The 21,445-nt window shown below is 45.5% G+C and overlaps 1 protein-coding gene across 5 annotated transcripts in view; it reads right to left on the reverse strand.

Moving 5' to 3' along the window:
* Positions 1 to 16,816: 16,816 nt before the first annotated feature.
* Positions 16,817 to 21,445, reverse strand: part of TRAPPC9 (trafficking protein particle complex subunit 9) — a 733,440-nt gene continuing 728,811 nt past the window's right edge. For all 5 annotated transcript variants that reach the window (XM_054499826.2, XM_054499824.2, XM_063669112.1 and 2 more), the window contains 2 exons: positions 18,438 to 18,661; positions 16,817 to 17,698 (listed from right to left, as the gene is read on the reverse strand). In XM_054499826.2, the coding sequence (XP_054355801.2) occupies positions 17,531 to 17,698; positions 18,438 to 18,661 (392 nt within the window). In that variant the 3' untranslated portion in view covers positions 16,817 to 17,530. The remainder of the gene's footprint in view (positions 17,699 to 18,437; positions 18,662 to 21,445) is intronic.

Genomic DNA, 21,445 nt, shown 5'->3' on the forward strand with positions numbered 1-21,445 from the left:
CTTGGAACAGGCCTGGCAGACACAAGGTGATCTTATAGCACCAGGAAGTGTCCCCATTTCTCCAGATCTCTCCCATCACCACTCCAATAACTGAAATCTCTTTAATGGTGGCAGGTTGAGTCATGGACCCTTTTTAAAAAAATCATGTTCCTTTTTTTTTTTTTTTTTTTTTTTTCAGATGGAGTTTCACTCCTGTCGCCCAGGCTGGAGTGCAATGGCACAATCTCGACTCACTGCAACCTCCTCCTCCCCAGTTCAAACGATTCTCCTGCCTCAGCCTCCCAAGTAGCTGGGATTAAGGCACACACCACCACCCCCAGCTAATTTTTGTATTTTTACTAGAGACACAGTTTCACCATGTTGGCGAGGCTGGTCTCAAACTCCTGACCTCAGGTGATCCACCCACCTCGGCCACCCAAAGTGCTGCGATTACAGGCATGAGCCACCACACCCGGCCCTACCCTTTCTATTTTTGATCACAAAATTCATACTTTTTTACACAAAAATTGAGAAGGTAAAGTATACATTTAAAAACGACTCTGAATCCTAAGGATTTTGCCTCTGGGGAAGTCTAGCAGCACCATTTTAGCAGGTTGGTGGGGAGCCAACTTCAGGAAACACTGACTTCACGCCCCCAAGTCAAGAGTTGAGTTCTAGGGAGCCATGGCAATGCAACGGCAATGAAGCATTCAGCGGAGGAGGTCAGAGGAGGCCCCAGAGAGGAACAAGAAACACTGATGCCCCCACCGGCCCCGCTGAGAGGCTCTGTCTGGACCCAGAACCACCATCCTCCCCAGAAAGCACATCTCGAGAGGTGCTCCTGTTTTTTGGCCACTTCCCACATTCCCACAGCACAGCCCAGGATGGGACCAGGCAGAGATTCCTGTCTCCATTGAACACAGGGCTTGGCCCGTGGCCACAGAGCTGGTTTGGGATGTGTCGAGAGCAGAAGCACATGCAGCCAGCCCAGGCCCCACCTGTCCCCAACATGATCAGCCTCCCTGGGCAAGCCACATTCTACCTGATCCTGACTGGCTCTGACACGGCTCCGCAGGTACCCAGAGCGGGTTAGGAGAACTTCCTGAGCATAAGGTCAGAGATGGTGCCACCTCCTGGGACGTCAGGAGGCATCAGACTGGTCTCCCCTGGGTAGTGACAACTCTGCAGTCTGGAGCACTGGTGAATATCCCCCAAATCAAAGCCAACTTGAGCATGGGCACTTCAGGATCACCATGCTTGAGGGATGAGGTGGCTGGAAAGAACACCTTTTGAAAGGAGGGAGGCGATATTGGTCAAGAACTCAGGCTGTGTTCTTGGGCAGACCTGGTTCAGATCTTGGCCCAAGCACCAAGATGTCCTGGGTGAGGGCCCTGGACTCAGAGCTTCAGGCTTTTCCCTTGCAGAATGGATGTAATGAAGCCTCCTTGTTAATCAGGTGGGACGGGGGTGGATGAAAATCTATAATGTGAGCCATTTGCTGCACTAACTCAGTCTCTGACCTTGACTCAGGAGAGCAGAAAAGAGTGGGCCTTGAGTCAGATGGTCCTGGTTTGGAATCCTGACTCCACTGTGTACCTGCTGTTTGGCTGTGGGGTGGTCACTTTGCCAGTCTGAGTCTTGGTTTTCCTGTCTTGAAGTGGGGATGGGTGCATGTTTTCCTCTTGGCAGAGTTCCTGGCACAGGGAAGCACTGATTGGATGTGAGCTGGTTGTGTTTGCCTCTGTCCTTAGCCTTGAACCTCACTCTGTAGCAAGCTACTCTTGCTTCTCCTCACACAGGGGCACCAGTGACACCCACACACCAGCAGTCCTGGGGACTCCAAACCCAGCCAGGTAGAGGTGGTAGCAGGAGGATCAGGGCATCAGGGAGGAAGAGGGGGATGTGAGGAGAAGCAGGGGAACTCCCCCAGTAGAAGAGGAGGTGAGCAGGTGGTCAGACAGATGGGAGAAACGGCAGGGAAGGCTTAACCCAGAGTGAGGTTCTGTGATTCTGGTCCAGGTGGACACCTCCTTGGTGCTTCCACTCCAGAGTCCTCCCTCTCCCAAACTAGACCTTGGAGTCCAACAGCCTCAGGGCCAGAGGAGAGAAACACATGTTCATTCTTTCTTGACGCAAACATCTGTAAAGCATCTGCTTGGCCAATTCCTGGTCCAGGTACTGATGATACAAAGGTGAGGTGGGCACCATCCCTGCCCCCTGGGAGCTCATGTTGCTGACAGCATATGTTCATGTGGCCATCACCATGGCCGTGGCTGACCATCAGCAACGAGGCCCCCAGGTCAGCTCAACACATCCCCTTCCCCCACTCCTTGTGTCCTTGGCCAACCTGACTTTCGGCCAACTCAGCACTCATCTCTACTATGGCTTTTGCCATCTTTTCTGGCATCATGGAAAGTATGCAGGAAAAAGATTCAAGGCCAGGCCCTGGGGACCACAGCTTCCTTCATCTTTCCCTCTGTCTTCACCTGGGGCCAGGCCTACATGCTGGTGTGATAGTTCTCCAGCCTCTCTCAGACCCTTCCGGTTTTCTCTTGAAGGCCTCCTCCCTAATCAATTTCTCTCTACTGGGTTCAACTGCATCTCCGCATCTTTACCCAGGGGCATTTGGCATTCAGACCTGAGCCCTCAAGAGCTGATAAAGAAAAATTATAACATGTAAGGGGCCGCCAGCCAGACAGCAGGAGAACAGTTACACCTAGAGAAAAAGCACCCATATCCTATAGGTTTCTGAATCAATCGGGATGGGATAGGTTATGCAGCAGTAACAAAAGATTTCAAAAAATTAAAAATCGATGGCTTAAAACAGCAAAGGCTTATTTCCTGCTCATGTGAGTCAGTGGGTGGCTTTGCAGGTAGCTCTGTTCCCTGGGGTCCCTCCCAGACAGTCCGGGCTCTTCTGATAAGAGCTTCATGATCCCTGGCAGGGAAAGGGAATGTGACAAATGCTGCAATGGGTTTGAAATCTTCTGCCCAGAAATGTCCCACATCACTTCCAATCTTGTTTCCTGACTGCAGCATGTCACATGGTCACGCCTGGGGAGTGCAGTTTGGCTTCCCACTCAGCAAAGACCTTGACCCAAGAATCCTGTCCCCAGGCAAGCTCCCCCTCACCTGGGAAGGCAAACGAGAGAAGTTTGAGAGCGTGCTGCCTGAATCACCCACATCTCCCAGCTGAGGAAAAGACTCGGGAGAAGACTCAAACCCAAGAACAAATGAGACAGAATAGAGGCCACGAAATGAAGAGAGATGAAAAGGGAAAGACACAGTGGTGAGCAGCAGACCTTGATATGTGGATAAATTAAATCAAAATGAATAAGGATAGACCTGTCTCAGACTGCACAGCGGAAGTGCTGAGTAAGGGCTCCTGAAATAGGAGGTCCAGACTGGAAGGGAAAATTCTAATGATAGGCTCTTCATAAAAGCTATAGCTCAGCAGCCTCTAGGAGCTGAGGGGAGGGGAAGTTCGACATTTTCCAGGGTCTCATCCTTGAAGGGGAGGGGAGAGGAAGAAAATAGAAGAACTCTAGAAGTGTCATCTTTTTAGACCAAAGAAGAATAATTATGAAAGAAATAGAACATCTTGTTGGGTGAAATAGTTGGCATGTTGTTTTCAGCTAATAGTAGAGAAATCTGTGCCTGGTTATATAAGCCGGAAAAGAAGGTGGCTTTGAAAGCAATGGGAGGATATGGTAGGGACTTCCTAATTAACAAAGCGGAATAAATGGAAGGAAGAACAACTTAATCAGACCATCAAAAATGAGAGAAAGAGAAAGGACAAAAAATGGCAAAAATCAACAAAAGAATATTGTAGGAATTACATTAATTAATTAAAGTTAATACTCTAAATGAAGTGAATTCTCTCATTAGAAGACAAGTACTGTCATATTGAGTTCAACAAGCAAAATGAACAAAAAAAAAGATAATAATAAGCCATGTATTAGAAATACACAGAAAACGGCCGGGTGCAGTGGCTCATGCCTGTAATCCCAGCACTTTGAGAGGCCGAGGTGGGCGGATTGCCTGAGGTCAAGAGTTTGAGACCAGTCTGGTCAACATGGTGAAACCTCGTCTCTACTAAAAATACAAAAAAATTAGTAGCCAGGTGTGGTGGCGTGCGCCTGTAATCCCAGCTACTCCAGAGACTGAGGCAGGGGAATTGCTTGAACCAGGGAGGTGGAGGTTGCAGTGAGCCAAGATCAGGCCACTGCACTACAGCCTGGGGCAACACTGAGAGACTCCATCTCAAAAAAAAAAAAAAAAAAATTACATAATGAAGCAATATGTGGCCATAAGCCTGTATGGAGAAAAAAGGAGGAACTAAATATATAAAGCAAAAAAGTATTAGGAAAGAAAAGAGAATTTGATAAAAATAAAATTATAATGAGAGATAACTGCACACTTCTATCAGACATGGACAAAAAAATACTAGACAGGGAAGCAGCAGTGTGATGTATTGTACGCCTGCTGATTGAATCCTAGTTTGAACAAATCAGATTTAAGAGGCCATTTTAGGAACAATTAGGGAAATGTGAATATGAGTAGAGTTTTAGAAGGCCATAGGACATTATTGTTCTTTTCTCATGTGCAATAATGGTATCATGGTTATGTGGGGAAGCACCCTTTGTTATTAAAGGTGGATACATAAGCATCTAGGAGTGAAAGTCCATGAAGCCTATCATTTACTTTTAATACCCCAGTGAAAAACAATAAAGCAATATATGCACAGTTATTGGATCTTTGCAATGTGTATGGTGTTCATGATACTTGTTTCTCTGCTTTTCTGTACATTTAAAATTTTTCAAAACAACCAGCTTCAAAGAATGACATCAGAATTGAAAAATGCAACAAATAGATGTGACCATCCATATGATATACAATGGATGAATACTTTTATTTGTTTGTTTGTTTAGAGATGGGGTCTCACTACAGTGCATGGGCTGGTCTCAAACTCCTCAAACAGCTCCAGCGATTCTCCTACCTCAGCCTCCTGTATAGCTGGGACTATAGGTGCATGCCACACTATACTTGGCTAAAAATCAGTATATAATAGAAACTAAGAACATTTTACCAAATTCAAGGACACAAGAACAAAGTTTTGCACAGGCCATGTGCTTCTGGCCATATCCCATATCAGTAGAAATAAATAATTAAAAGGGAGCAAAACAAGAAAAATGCTTTACTTAAAAATTTAAAATATCCCTACATAATCCTTGGATGAGAGAGAAAATCAAAGAAGAAATTAAATACTATTTGGAAAACAAAGAAAAAGAGAGGGTTTCCTATTAAAAGATAGGGAGGGAAGTTAAGACTGTTTAGAAACACCCAGCCTTAAATGTCTTTATTAGAAGGGGAAAAAGACTAAACATAACATTATTTTACTGCTTGTCTCAAGAAAGGAAAAGAAACAATAAAAGAAACAAAGAGGGAATTCACAAAGATAAGAACTGAAATTGATGAAACAGAAAATTAAAAAATAGTGTAAGGAATTAGTAAATGCAAAAGCTGGTTCTTTGAAATGGCTGATAAAATAGAAAAAAACTCTCGTGAGTCCAATTACAGAGAATGAAGAAAGAAACTGAAATTAGACAAGATTAGGAATGAGAAGGCAGACATAACCAATATAACTACAGATACAGGGGAGATAAAAAATAATTATGAGATAATATTATGTGATAACAAATTGAAACCTCAAGGAAATGGATGATTTTCTAGTAGAATTGCCAAAATCAACTCAAGAAAAAAATGGAATATTGTAACAGACCAATTACCATTTGGAGAAGGTGACTGGAGATCTGTCAGTGAAAGGCAGCAGAATCAGACAGGCTTACAGCTGAGTTGTACCTAATTTCTAAAGAACTAATCATTTCAATGTTGTTTAAACTATTTTGAGCCACAAAAAAGAAGCAAAACTCCCTTATTCATTCCATGCATCTAGAATAACTTTAGTACAGGTAGTACGAGATAATAGAAACTGCACATGAATGGCATTTATAAATATGTTAAAAGTTTCTAAATAAAATACTACCAAACATTAATAGAATCCAGTAACATCTCAAAAAGATAATACATTACCCTATTAGGTTTATTCTGGGAATGCACTGTGTGGTTGAGGACCCTTGGCCCTGAGGACACTTTGTAGGATATTGTCACCCCTCTTCTCCCAGCATCTTTTGGCATGACAGAAGCAAGTAGATGTTAGGCAAGGGTTACTAGTGCATTGATGAGCTCAAATTAACAAGACTGGAGAGATCTAAGACATCTAATGGAGGCTTAATATCTTTTAGGAAATGCCAAGATTTTATATGGAAATTTTACTGGGTTTATGTCCAAAGCAGGCTCTAAACAATAATATTGTTTCAGCACCTTTTACACATTCCATAAAACCAAGTCCTTTCCCTTCTGATTTGAAACACACTATGGGATAGGCTAAGGGAAATTTCCTTTTTTTGAAGTAAGCAGCAGTGTGCACATCGCTATCCTGAGCATGAGATATACCTAATGTCACTGAATTCTCTGTAGGGAGGTGATACTATCAACCCTGAGTCTTGGAGAGGTGCAGTGACTTCCCAGGACATTCAAATGGCACGGGCAGAGTCCAGATCTAAAGGGCATAGTCCGGATCTAAACCCAAATGAGACTGGATGTGAAGCCCAAGCTTTCACTGGCAGACATGGAAGCCTCACATGTCCTCTGGTGACTTCCTGGTTCATCGAAGAGTTCCAGTCCATTTATTCAAGGCCAGGCGGAATACAACAAGCACTGAATTAGGCATCCGGAGACCTGGATTCTATTTCATGCTCTGCCACCAGCTTTTTGGGGGCCTGGGCCAAGACTTTTAAGACTCCTGCCCTTCTGCAACTGAGTTCCTTATAAGGCTTGTCTCCAGAGTGCTAGCTGTCGGTCGCTGTCCGTGGTGCTAAAGGCGTTCCTGCCTGAGGGCTCCAGCTTCACTCACAGAGGAGCAGGCTTGGGCGGCTGCCAGGAGAACACTGTGATTAATCAGCAGGTTTGAAATGGCAAACTAAATTCTAAAGGTGGAAGGAAGGAAGAATTCTTTATTGGTTTGCTGGGTCAGTGCCAAAGGATCTTAAAATTCTTTCTCTTTTTTTCTTAACCAAAAGCCACGTCTTTGACAATTCTCATCACCTGAATTGAATATCTCACTTCTTGGACAGAGACCTAGATTAATTAAGTTTCCACTGTGCAGGTGAAGAAATGGAACATTTCCTAATTTCTAAAGCCCTTTGTTTGCTCCTCACAAATCTCATTATTCTTTCCCCCAGAGGGAATCAGTATGCTAAATTTCATGTTAATTACTTTTTGGTCTTTATCATTTGCTTGTGTGTGTTTCAACTTGTGTATATATCCTTAATAAATACATTTATTTGCTTTTAGAACTGCACTTAATTGGAGTCATACTGCATGTATTCTTCTATCCCTTGCTTTGTTCCTTCAACATTATGTGTTTGAGATGCATTCATGTTGTTGCATATTCATCATTGTGTAGTATTATTCTATAGAGTATGCCATAGTATATCCATTCCATTCTTAATATGACATATGAATTTTGTCATTTTTTCCTATTATAATTATGCTATAAACATTCTGGAACATATATTATGTTGCACAAGACTTTAGGTTTCATTAAGGTATGCAGCTGATAGCGGAATTGTTGGGGTATAGCCTATGACTAGTTCAACTTTACTAGACGTGGTAGAGACTTATGGTGTTCACTATATCCCATTCTCTGCTCCTCCTATGGGAGATATGACCCATTTGCAGTCAGTTGGAGTCCTGAAACTTGCTCTGCCCCATGGATTCTGAAGATAAGTCACATATCCTTGCCAGGTTGAATATGCTCAGTACAGTGTCAGACCCTCCTCATATTACTCCATTTGTGACTTCTCTTTCCATTCTCTGTGGTAAATTTTGATGAACAAATGTTCTTAACTTTCATATAGTTGTATTTATCATTTGTATGGCTTATGCTTTTTGTGTCTTATTTAGAACATCCATTCACTATGCCAAGATAATAAAGATATCTATAATGTCTTCTAGATGCTTGATAACTTTGCCTTTCATGTTTACATATTTACCTAGAAAGCATTTTTTATATGGTGTGTAATAGGGTCCGACATCTTTTTCCCTATGGTTACTCATTTTCCCAGCACTGTGTAAAGAACTGTCCATCCTTTCTCCACTGGTATGTGATAGTGATATGTCATGCATCGAGTCTTCACATAGGGATATGTCCATTTCTGGGCTCTCCACTGGTCCATTTGTCTATTCCACACTGTCTAATTGCTTTAGCATAACAATACATTTTGATTTATTCTTCAAGAGTATGTTAGCTGTTGTTGGACCTTTGCATTTCTATATAAATTTTAGAATCAGCTTGCCAAATTCCACCAAAAAAAGTCAAGATTTTTATTGGTGTTGTATTGAATCTGTAGATCAATTTAGCAAGAATTTACATCTTTATGAGAAGGAGTCTTCCAACCCATTTATTTAGATCTTCTTTAATGTCCTACAATAAATTTTTATAACTTTCTCCATAAAGGTCTTGGATATTAAAGGAAAGATTTATTCTTGGTTTCTGTATTAGTTTCCTATTGAGGTTGTAACAAATTACCACAAACTTAGTGGCTTAAAACAACACAAGTTCCTTATCTTACAGTCCGGGAAGGATGAGGTCTGAAATGAGTCTCACTGGGCAGAAATAAAGGTGTCAGTAGGGCTGCATTCCTTATGCAGTTTCTAGAGGAGAACATGTTTCCTTTCCTTTTCCAGCTTCTGAAGTTTGAGGCATTCCTTAGCTCTTGACCCCTTCGTCTATCCTCAAAGCCAACAACATTGAGCTAAGTTCTCTTGCTGCCATCTCTCTGGCTCTCTTTGCCTCCTTCTTTCCCTTTTAAGAATTCTCATGATTACATTACATCTACGTTGATAATCTCCCTATCTTAAGACCAGATGATTAGCAACCTTAATTTTATCTGTACTCATTATTCTTCTTTGCCATGTAACTCGGTATATCATAGGTTCTGGGAATTAGAGTGTAGACATCTTTCAGATGCTGTTATCCTTCCTACCGTGGGTTCTTTATATGTTTTATAGTTCTAAGCATAACATTTATAATTTTACTTTCTAGATGTTTGTTGCTATGGTGCAGTAATGTTGTAGATTTTTGTATATCGATTTTGTATACAACCTTGCTGAATACAATTCTAGTAAATCTAAAGATTCTTTTGTTTTTGTTATTGATGATATAATGTACATGAGTTTTGTTTCTTGCTTTCTAGACTTTATGCCTTTGTGTAATTCTCTTTGCTTTTCTGTGCTAGTATGGACCCCTTATACAATGTTGACTAAAGTGAAGATAATGAGCATCCTTGTCTTATTCCTACCTCAATAATGAGAATAAGCCTTGCTGTATGTAGTTTTTACAGATAGTCTTTTATCAGGTTAAGGGAATTATCTTCTAGACCTAGCTTGCTAAGAGTTCTTTTCGGGTTTGGGGAGTTTTTAATCATGAAAGAATGTTGATTTTTATCAAAAGCTTTTGATATGATCATCAAAGGATGATCATATGATTTTTCTAATTTGTTAGTGGGGTGAATTCACTAATGCTTTTTTTAATGTGAAACCAACCTTGCATTCTCTGAATAAAGACATCTTGATCATGACACATTAACTTTTTCACACATCATTGAATCTGTTACTATTTAGAAGTTTTGCATTTTAAATGATGCTTGATTTAGTCTGAAATTTCCTTTCTCATGTTGCTTCGTCAGATTTTGGTATTAAGATTATACTAACCTTATAACAATATTTGAGTGTTTACTCTTTTTCCATATTTATAAATATTTTGTATATCATTACAATTTTTTGTTCCTTAAATATTTATTAGATTAAAAACCATCTGGGCCTACAGTTTTCTTCTTGGAAAGATTTTTACCTCGATTTGATTTCTTTACTAGCTTTAGGATTATGCAGTCTATTATCATAAATTTTATTACATTTTTCTAGAAAATTTATATTTTTCAAGTTTATTGACATAAAATTCTTCATAATTTCCTCTTACATTTATAATATCCTTGTATCATTGTCTGAAATATCTGATGTCCCATTTATTTCTAATGTGGTTACTTGTGCCTTTTTTTTTGTCCTTATTAATCTAGTCAGAGTTTTCTCCATTTTATCAGCTTTTTCAATAAATAACCATTGGCTTTTTCCTATTGTGTGTTTCTTTTCTATTTTATTAATTTATGATCTTATCTTTATTATATCCTTCTCTTTTCTTTGATCTCTACTGCCATCATTTTCAGTTCCTGGGGATGGTGCTTAGCTCATTAACTTTCACACTTTCCTCTTTTGATTACAAGCATTTGAGTTTATAAATTCTCCCTCTAAATACTGACTTATCTGAAGCACACACATTTTGACATATACTTTTATTATTGTCCATTTTCAATATTTCCTACTTTCCATGGTGGTTTCTTATTTTATCTATGAGTTATCTAGAAGTGTTACCTAATTTCCAAATACATGACTTTTATAATTATAAAAAATTAAAATGATAACAAAAAAGTGATCAATTTCTAACTGAATCATATTGAGTTCAGATAATGTGATCTATAATACAGTCCTTCCACTACATATTGGGCCATAAAACAAATAATAACCTATTTGCTTGATGAAAATGTCTCTGTATAGCTGTTGAAATACTCTACATATGTCCATTAAGTCAAATTTATTAGACTTTTCAAATCTTCTATACCCTTAAAATTTTTGTCTTCTTAATCTTTCATTTTCTGAGAGAGCTGTGTTAAAATCTTCCACTGTAATCATTGGTTTGTCTATTTCTCTTTATAGTTCTGTCAGGTTTTGCTTTATGTATTTGACACTGTATTATTAGTTGCATACAAATTTGGAGTTATTATAGCTTCCTGGTGAATTACTACTCTAATCATCATGATATTATTGTCTTTATTCCTAGAAGTAATTTTGGTTTTTGTGCCTTATAATTTCTTTTCATTAGGACTTTTCTGGTACATATTTTCTTGCCATTTTATTTCAACCTTCTGTATCCTTATGTTTTAATGTATACTGTAAACATCATAAACCTGATTTTGTGGGTTTTGTCATCTTTCATCTAACAGATTTAGTATATTTTCATTTATTGTAGGTACTTATTTCCATAACTTATAATCACTTTTTAGCTGTTACATAACTTCTCTGTGCCTAATTTTTCTCCACTGTAATACAGGGATAATAGCAACATCTACTTTAAAGACTTTTGGCTGGGACCGGTGGCTCATGCCTATAATCCCAGCACTTTGGGAGGCCAAGGTGGATGGATCACCTGAGGTCAGGAGTTCAAGACCAGCCTGGACAACATGGTGAAATCCCGTCTCTACTAAAAAAATACAAAAAAATTAGCTGGACGTGGTGGCGGGCACCTGTAATCTCAGCTACTCGGGAGGATGAGGCAGAAGAATCACTTGGACCTGGGAGGCAGAGGTTGCAGTGAGCTGAGATTGTGCCACTGCCCTCCAGTCTGGGCAACAGAGTGAGACTCCATCTCAAAAAAAAAAAAAAAAAAAAAAAAAAGACTTTGTAAGTAAGCTTATCTATATCTATGTATCTCCTAAGGAAGGAATAGAGACTTCCTTATAAGCATACTTATTTTATATTTTATAGCATACATATGAAGGTTTTATATATATAATCTTAGAAGAATGCTTAACACATATGGCTATATTAAGTGTAAGCATCACTATTAGTATTATTAATACCATTAGGGTTGTGGTTTTATTTGTTCTGCCATTTCTATTTCTTTCTGTAGTTTTTCTTCTTTCCTTTCTTGACTTCTTTCAGACTGATTAGTTTTCCTTATTCCAGTTTTGGGGTTCACAAATTTAGAAGTTGTTCATGTTATTTTTTATCTTCTTGATAGTTACTCCAGAAATGGAAACCTGGAAACCCTTTTTTTGAGACAGATTCTTGTTCTGTCCCCCAGGCTGGAGTGCAGTGGTACAATCACGGCTCACTGCAGCTTCAACCTTCCACGTTCAAGTGACCCTCCAATCTTAGCCCTATGAGTAAGTGGGACTACAGGCATGAGCCATCACCCCTAATTTTTAAATTTTTTGTAGAGATGGGGTCTTGCTATGTTGCCCAGGCTGGTCTTGAACTCCTGGGCTCAAGCGATCTTCCCCCTGAGCCTCCCAAAGTGCTGGAATTGCAGGTGTGAAACATCATGCCTGGCTGAAACTTTCATAAATAAAGCACCAAAGCCCAAGTCTAAGTCAATCAATATCTTTACCCTCCTCCTAAACCTTTGAAATTGAAATTAAAGGACCTTATCACACTTTAATTCCAATCATCCCCTCACCAACATTTATGTGCTATTTTGCTATATATGTTAATTCTATTATGCTGTAACTCAACAGTTCACAATTATTATTACATGTACTGTTTATTTAAATTTACCAACCTATGTATCACTGAATTTGTTCTTCCTTCCTTCTTGCATCTCTGACATTCCATCTGCTATCAATTTCCTTCTACTTGTATTTCAAATTCCCTTTAATGAGGTTTTGGTGGTGGAAAACTCTGCTTTTGTTTATAATAAAATGTCATTATTTTACCCACTGAAAAGTATTTTTGTTGCTCAGCACATTCTCGATATTATTTCACTAACTCCTGGACCCCACTGTTGTTGGTGAGAAGTCAGCTGTCAATTAATTGCCACTCTTTGGAAAGTAATTTTTCTTGTCTTTCTCTTTTAAAAATCATCCCTTTGCTTTGCATCTGGTCTCCTGAAATTGTATTATGATGTGTCAACTGTGTATTTTAAATGTTATCCTACTAGGAATTTGACTTCCTGAATCTGTGGATTTTTATCCTTATGAGTTTTGAGGAGTTCTCTGTCATTATTTCTTCAATACTGCATTTTCTCCATTTTCTTTATCTTTTCCTCCAGGAACTCCAATTAGATATATTTGAGAGTTTCTCACTTTGTCCTCCATGTTTCCTTACATTTCTTTCATATTTTCTGGTCTTTCTGGTTTCTGTTTTTAATAACATCTTCAATTCTACCTTTCGTTCACTAGTTCTGTCTTGAACGGAGTTCAATCTGCTCTTTAAGCTATTCATTAAATATTTCACATCAATTCTATTTTTCAGTTGCAGAAGTTCTGCTTGATTCTTTTATGATATTCTAGCTCTTTACCCATTTTAATCTTTTTCATTTCTTATAACATGTTAAGCATAGTCATTTTAGTCTATGTCTGATAAGTATGACTCTTTTTCAACCGTGCATTTGCTGATTTTGTCTCTCCTAGCTCTCACTCATGATGCATTGCTTCCTTGTGTATTTCATGACTTTCTTTAATAAACTCTGAAATAATCATTTTCCTTGTAGAAACTCTTGCAGGTTTTTGGATAAAAATGAATTCCTCTAGAAAGGATGTGTTTATTTCTTTGTCTGGTACCTGTATTACGGAGTGCTGTCTGTCTTTGCAATTAATTAACAACTTAAGGTTTGGAAGAGGCAGTTAGGGAGTATAATTTGGGACTGCAAATTCATGGGAGGGTCAATATGGAATCAAATGGTCAAGACAGGGAAGTGTTACATCTACTCTCCTAGTAGGGTGGGAAGAGGATTATTTTTAGTTCATCCTTTACTAAAGGTGTAATCTTCAGGCTCTCAAATTGATGCGGAGCAGTCATCTATTTGATTCCCCAGCCAGTGGGCCCTGAGCTTTGTCATCTTTCCTCCAGTTTTGGAAGGCTGAAGACATTGATACTCCGGCTTTGGCAAAACCCCTCAAAGTGGAAGTTGGCATCAGTGCACAGCTCACCTCTCAGGACTTTGCCTACACACAGGTACTGGGTTGAATATTTCTGACTCTCCTGCCAGGTCATGGATGCACTTATAAATGTGTTTTCAGTAAGAGGCTTAGCCTAGACCCTTGGTCCAGATCTCTAGCCCTTCATGTTGAAACCCTTTTTTGATCAAAATTTATTGTGTCTTAAGACATTGCTTGAGGCCCCAGGAACCATGTGGTCACATACATCTCTCTCTCTTCCCTGCTTACTGGGATCAGAAATACCTCTTAACAAGTCATCATTGACAATTTCTTGGCTGGTAGGCTCAGAAGCCCCAAACGATGCTTACGTATTTTGAAACCAACTACAGGTCCGGACTTTGCTTGAATACTTCTATTGACAAAGAGCTCACTCCATCAGCATTCCCTGTCCCATTTCAGCACTTGTGTTATATGCTTCATGTTAACTAATACATTAAGCCATGCAGGGGACTAACGGAACATAGCAATGTGGCCTGTTAAGGGTCCCAGGAGAAGAATGGAATTTCAGGCACATGGCACAGGATATTTCAGGCACAGGACATGTGGATGGAATTAAAAAGAACAGCAATGGGAAGGCTACGAGAAGGGACCCAGTATTTATTGAGAAGTTGCTATCATGTGCTAAAAAAAATAGGAGGTTAAATCAAACAAACTAGTATGAGAGTGTCCATGAAGTAAGTATTTTTATCTCTATTTATTCAGATGAAAAAAATCAAGGCTTAATTTAAGTAACTTGTCCAAGGTCAAGGAGTTGACAAGTGGCTGAGCTGGAGTTCAGCTTCTCAGACATCTTCCTTTGAATCCTTGCCTTCCTTGTGAATTTCAGATGACGGAGCATGACGGCTGCATGATTATGGGGTCACCGGGCCTGTCCTGCCCTGAGGGACCAAGGATCAGAAGGGCAGAACCAACCTGCTCAGCTAGTGAAGTGAAATGGACATGGTCTATTCCTGGCTTACCCTCCGCTGGCCTTCAGGAGGTTTCTGAATGCACCAGGGGCCTAGAGAAGCAGCAACCACTGGACTGTATTGCCAGGTAGCCAGCAGTGTGGGGCCCTGGAAGAGGCTGGAGGATACTGCGCTGTCACTGAGACACCTGCCCCAGGTCCTCCATCTCAGCCACTGCCCGCGAACACAGCTTCACAGCCAGAATGACCCAGCCACAGAAATGCCAGCAAACAACACCCCTGGCTCCCCACATCCCACGGTAAAGCTCCAAACACTTGGAGCACACACAAGGCCTGACTCCAGGTCACCTTCTCTACTGGGACAGAAAGGGTGCCCTGGGGGTGGGGAAGGGCCTGGGGCTGGCAGAGCCAGGCTGTATTTGGGTCACTTTCCAGGAGGCCTGGGTTATTTCTAATACCCCTTCCTCCAAGAAGACAACTTCGCCTCCTGCCCCTTGAGGTTCTTCCTTCTTGTGGCATCCAGCATTTTCTCTGGTAACTGTTGTGGGTATTTTTTGTAGTTTGGGAAACTAAAAAATATAGAAAACCGCAAAAAATAATTACAGTCACCAATATGCTTGCCACTCAGAATCAAACACTACCAGAGTTTTCCATATTGGCTTTTCTAGGCTTCTATATGCATCTATATCTAATCTGGATCTATGGCTGGATCTATATCTGTAGCTATGTGTGTACCTCTATCTTGATCTATTGTGCTTTTGAAAGGAAAGTACGTTACTCAAGTCCCCGGTGACTAGCACCCTCATTCTGACATCAGATGATATGTCAAATGCAACTCCAGTTGAGGTCACTCTTCTACAGGGGATGTGTATCCTTTCTACCTTTTAAACGTGTTGTTATAGACACGTTCTGAGGCATAGAAAATTTATAATTTGGGGGTACATTGTCTAAACAAGTGGGGTTGGGCTGCGCCCATCATCCTGCAATGCGTTGTTTCATTCAATGGCATATTTTTGGGCTCTGTTGAGGTTGACACACATGGATGCCGTTTGTTCCATTCAGAAACAGCCCAAGTGGCCAGGCCCTCAACTACGCTGATGAGTCCTGAAGGGAAGGGCTGAAGAGACCGCCCTGGGGTCCCCGCCCACTACTGCAGCCAGACCTTCTGGGGCTGCCTTCCCTGGGGAGCCTCGAGCAGATGCTGAATGAGCTCCAGGAACTGAGAGCCACTGGACACCCGCCCCCACATGCCCCCAGCCCACACCACATCACAGCGCGCTCCCATCATTCACTGGGCGACAATAGGAGGCCACAGATGGAACAAAAAACCTGTTCCTCAGGCTGGAGGCCACAGGGTGACCTTGCTCCCAGCCAGGGAGGTTTGGGCCTGGGGCTTCAGGTCCTCAGGAAGCTCCCTCAGCCCCGCAGGCCTCCTGATGCCAACATGACTCTGCCCCATGGGGGGCCAGGGCAGCCACTTCCTGGCTTTGCCTGTTTGGCCAAGTGGCCTTGAGGAAGCCCTGCTCTCTGTCCCCCAATACTCCATGGGAGTTTCAGTGCCCAACAGGCACCTGACGAGCCTGGTATCTGCTGGGGACCAAGGGCTGTTTATCCTCCCTGGGAAATGGGGAGCCAAGGGTCAACACAGCCAGGAGCCTGCCCCCAGGCCAGGACTCTTGTGGGTGGTGTAGACACACCCCAGCTCTGGCCCTCAAGGGAGATGCGAGCCATGTGCTTTCTCTCTCCTGTTCTCCCTGAGGAACGCAGGGCCAGCTGCCCACTGTGGCGGCAGCTCGGGCCCAGTCATATTCCTTCACTGGTGATCTCCCTCCCCTGGGGGCTCCCTCCACCTCCCAGACAAGCTGCTGGTGCCCAGATTCCTGTCTCAGGGCTTGCTTATGCGGGATCTCTAACTCAGAACCCATCCCTTCCTGGGTCCGGCTTCTGCTGGGAAGCCAGCCACCTGAGGTGGGAGCTGACGGGCTGGGTGGGGGCACCGGACCACACTGGGCCAACAGATGCAGGGAGGCAGGGAGGGGGAGGCAGGCCATTTATTGAAGAACTGCTCGCAGACAAGGACACACATAGCCACGGTAACCAGACGCCACCCTGGGGCCAGGGAGCACCCAGAAACAGCCCTGGGCTGCCAGCCCAGGCCTGGACATTTGCCCACCATGGGTGGAGGGCCTCTCTTGGTGTCAACCATCCACGACCACCTACGGCACCATCTCTCCTGCCAAGTTGCCCATGGGGGTCTCCAGGAAGAAAACCAGCCTCGGGGGATTCCAAAGCCCAGGGAGGGAGGGAAGCTGCCCATGCCCTCAGGCTGTGCCCAGTCTCATGCTCACCATTTCTTTCTATGGCCAAAGGGAAGTGGCTGGACGAGGGAGGTCCCTCTGCTGGGATGAACAGCACAGCACGGCTGGGGCCCCAGGTCACAGAAACGGGTGCAGGGATCCAGGGACCTGGGCTGGATGGGCCCGCTCTGGGGTTTCCTCTGCTCCAGCCTGGGTATGGTCCAGGGAACAGTGTGGGAAGGGGCGTGGCATGGGGTGGGGCTGCCATGTCCGGGGCTTCTGCGTAGCCCAGCAAAGATGCTACAGGAGGAACAGGAGGAGAGGGCTGGGAGGGGGTTGGGGGAGGAGGAGGAGACGGGGCTGCAGTGAAGGCCTTGCTCATCGCAGGGGGTGTAAGAGGCCAGGCAGGGTCACCTCTGGCCCTGCAGAAAGAGGGACGGAAGTGGGCGGGCTCAGGCCTGCGCCTCCAGGGCGCGCACGTGCACGCTGGGCAGGCAGAACCAAGAGGGTGGCAGCTCCTTGCTGGTGCTGTCCTCGTGGAACCGGATGTGGAGGAAGAAGTCTCCCGTGTAGAGGAAGAGGAGGGCCCCGAGGCAGGCCGACTGGCCGGACGGCTGCACCTGAGCAGGGAGGAGAAAGACACATCAGTCTGGTCAGCAGCATGGGCCACCCAAAGCCACCAGGAATCCCGGGAACCTGCCTGGACATAGGTGCTATGGGGGAAGTGAGGGCTGCCCAGGCCTGGCTCCAGTGCCTCCTCCAGCAGATCACTGCACCTCTCCGAGCCAGTTTTTATCTTTGAAAGGAGCTGCCAACATTCCCATTCCTGAATTGTGTGGGGGCTCAGGGGGTCAGGAGTGTGGGAGGGAGTGAGGGAGAGGTTGGGGCAGAGGGGAATGCAATGTCAGCCTGTGCTGGGGCCTGACAGTGAGGCGCTGAGAGGCAGTTTGGGAGGTGGGAGGTGGGGGCTGAAGGCGTGGGCTGGAGCCTTTCCGTGGGAGGAGCGGCAGGCACGGGATGGGTAACAGTGACATCACACTAATGCCACAGCAGGGTCCAATCACAGAGCGGCACCCTGTCCTGGGCACAGCTCCCATTCCCTGCACATTTTCCTGCTTCACCAACCCTCAGGGCCTCACTGTCTAGGACTGAGAGACAGGTGAGCTTGCCTAAGTTCCTGCAGTGAATGGGGCAGACTCAGACTTCGTGTGCACACGTGACCACAGAACCCCTGCTGCTGTCGTCTGCTGGATGTATGCTGACCCCAAAGCCCACCACCTGGAGAAGGGGGACGATGACCATGGGGGCTCGGGCCACATGGCCAGAGGCTCCCAGGCCGCCCTGCACACCACCACGCACTGCGTCGAGGTAGAAGGTGCTGGAGCCCACGAAGGAGATGGTGTCGTGCAGGTCGTAGTTGTGCACGCCATTCTGGTGGTCCTGGAAGGGGACCACGGTGAGGGCGAAGGGCCCTACGCTGCGCGGGCTCCGGTTGGTCAGCCGCACCTCCAGGCGCACAGGGTCGCCCACCTGGCAGGCCGCCGCAGCCTCGCGGTCACATGGCTGTCCGTCCACCAGCACATCTGCAAGGGACACGAGACTGTCAGGGGCTGGGCTGGCCTGCACAGCCCAGCCGGCCTACCCTACCCACTCGCTGATTCATTCATTTCTTCCCTCCTTTACTCTTCAAGGCTGCCACCCACTCCCTGCCAGGCTGGACACTGGGGACACAGATGTGTGACCAGTTCCTGGTCTCCAGAAGAGGAACCTGGCAAAGACGGGTGTGGTGGCTAGAGCTATGACTCAAGGGGTCTGCACCCCACTGGAGGGGCCTCTGGGAGGGCCTCCTGCCACAGCCCACCTGGAAGGGGAGGAGCTCTCTAGTGAGTCAGGGGCTCCTGTCCAGGTGAGAGTCTGACACTGTAGAGGCGAGGGCGTGGAAGGGGCCCTACAGGCCCTAAAGTGCCCCATGTTAGGGGTCAGGTAAGCTTTGGGGCACAGGCAGACCTGGGGTCCCTCTCCTCCAGTGGCTGCAAGACTGCACGCCCCAGGAGGTGGTGTCTTGATCTCGTTCCCCAGGAGGAATGCACAGTGGGCTCTGGCACTCCCTACAAAGTGGCTGCGCTGTGTTTTCTTCATTCTGTCGGCCTGTCCAGGGTGCCTGACACACAGCTCAGCAAAGAAGAGGTGCTCAGGGGAGCAGCACAGTTCTGGGACCTGTGGACCCTGCCAGGCAGGGAGCTGGGCCTGGGTGAAGGAGCATGGATTCAACTCCTCTTCCCTTCCTTGCTCACATGCCCCAAGAGCTTGCAGACAAGGAGGACGCCTCCTAACTGGGCAGCAGCAGGGAAGGAGGCCGAGGTCAGGGTGGGGTGGGGGCGGAGAGGGTGTGCCCCCCTCAGGGAAGCGAGCTGATGATCAGGGTGGCGGGTTTCATGGTGAGCCCCAAAAGATATGTGAGAATGTGACCATATTGGGGAAGGGGGTTCTTTGAAGATGTAATCAAGTGAAAGGTCCCGATAGGAGCTCATTCTGGATTAGAGTGAGCCCTGCAGTGAGTGACAATGTCCTTATATGGGGCAGAAAAGGAGGAAGCACAGACAGAGACAGAGGCTGAGACTAGAGGATACGGCCAGGAGCCAAGGAGCCCCGCGTGGCTGGAGCCCATAGGAGCTGGAGGAGGGTGGAATAAGCCCCCAGAACCTCCCATGGTCCTGCAGCACCCTGGTCTCAGCCTTCCTGCCTCCAGAACTGAGAACACACATCTGTCGTTCAAGCACCCAGTTTGTGGTTGTTCACTGTGGCAGCCCTAGCAGGCTAAGACAGGGAGGGCCCTTTCTGCTGGGCAAAGGCCACCTGCTGTGACCCTGTTGTGGAGGTCACGGAAGTGCAGGGGTCCTGCAGCCTGCAATTCGACTTCACGTCATCTGAGTACAAACTGCGTGGCCCTGGGAGCCAGCCTGAGCCCCATGGTCTGCCGTGGCTGATCCTGTGCTGTGGGCTATCACGGCAGGCATGTGGAATAAGGATGACGTGACGGTGACACGCATAGGGAGAGCGGGTGGGCCACAAGAGCGCTCCCACCCCTGCTGCCTCTTAACAGTCACGGGCATCCTGGGCTGGGCCTGTTGCCAGCACCCTGCAGCGGAGGATCCTGGGAACACCCTGACCCACAGCCCTCTGCCCTTGACCTCTGTTTCATGGCTGCAAGGAGGGCCCTGTGGGGTGTCCTCACTGCAGCCCGGAGAGGAAGGTCCTCTAAGGACTGGCCTGCCTGGCTCACACGGTCAGGCCAGAGCAGGCGACTTCAGGCGTGGTCGGGCCTCCTGCTGTCCTGCCTGGGTTCCACTGCCCTCACACGCAGGTGAGCAGGAAAGCACCTTCTAAGACCCCAAGCCACTCTTTCGACCCCTGAAGAGGATGGGGGCAGAGGGGACAGGATATTGAAAGTCCCCGCACCCAATTCCCAGCGAGTCCTGGCTCAGAGCCTCTGGGCCTGTCTCCTCTGCCATCCAGGGTCCCGGGTTCCCAGGGAGGCTGTGGGGGCCTGGCAGGCAGCAGAGGATCTCGTGGTTGTGGTGCAAGAAGAAGGACTCCTGGGACATTAGTGCTCTCCATAGCTCGTGTGCCAGGGAGGTTTAAGGGTATGCAATTCTTAAAAATTCATGTCCAGCGCGTCCTCATTTTCTCATTTTAGAGAAGTCAGTGCATGGTTTGTGATAAGGAGATGAGGACACGGCCTGTGCTATTACGAAGCCACCCGCATGTGGCTCGTGTCCACTATTTTCCAGTGTAAGTGACTGATGCACACCTTTTTATATTGAGCTCTGTCTGAATTCTGAGTTTTATGTTCCTGGAACAGCGAGGCAGATGAAATGGGTGGCACAACAGAAATAAACATTTCTAAGAGAGGCTGATATGGTCAGACTGCCCTCCAGGAAGGCTGGCCCCGGGCCTGTGCCCATCCCCCATCCTCAGGGCTGGAGCTGAAAGGGGCTGCAGAAACCATTTGGTCCCATTCATTCATTCATTCCAAGATTTATTAGCTGGCTGCTGGCCCTTGCAGCCAGTGTGATGAGCATGACCCATTGTTGAGCAAGCTCACAATCCAGTGAGAGGAGGAACGCTCAGCCAAGGGCTGGGGCATGCCAAGACTCTGCATGATACAGCACTCAACAGGTGCCCACCATAGGGCCCAGGGAAGTAGCCCTTCACTGTGTGTCACTGTGGGGATGACATCAGTGAAGGCTTCCTGGAGGAAAGGACACCTTTCTCTATTCTAGTGTTTTTCAAGGCTATGATTTGCCCTCAAATCCCAGCTTTTGCCGCATCCTACACTTCTGGATGTGCAGGGTCACCTGCACTGA

This window comes from Pongo pygmaeus, chromosome 7, assembly GCF_028885625.2.
Source record: "Pongo pygmaeus isolate AG05252 chromosome 7, NHGRI_mPonPyg2-v2.0_pri, whole genome shotgun sequence".
Classification (NCBI taxonomy): domain Eukaryota; kingdom Metazoa; phylum Chordata; class Mammalia; order Primates; family Hominidae; genus Pongo; species Pongo pygmaeus.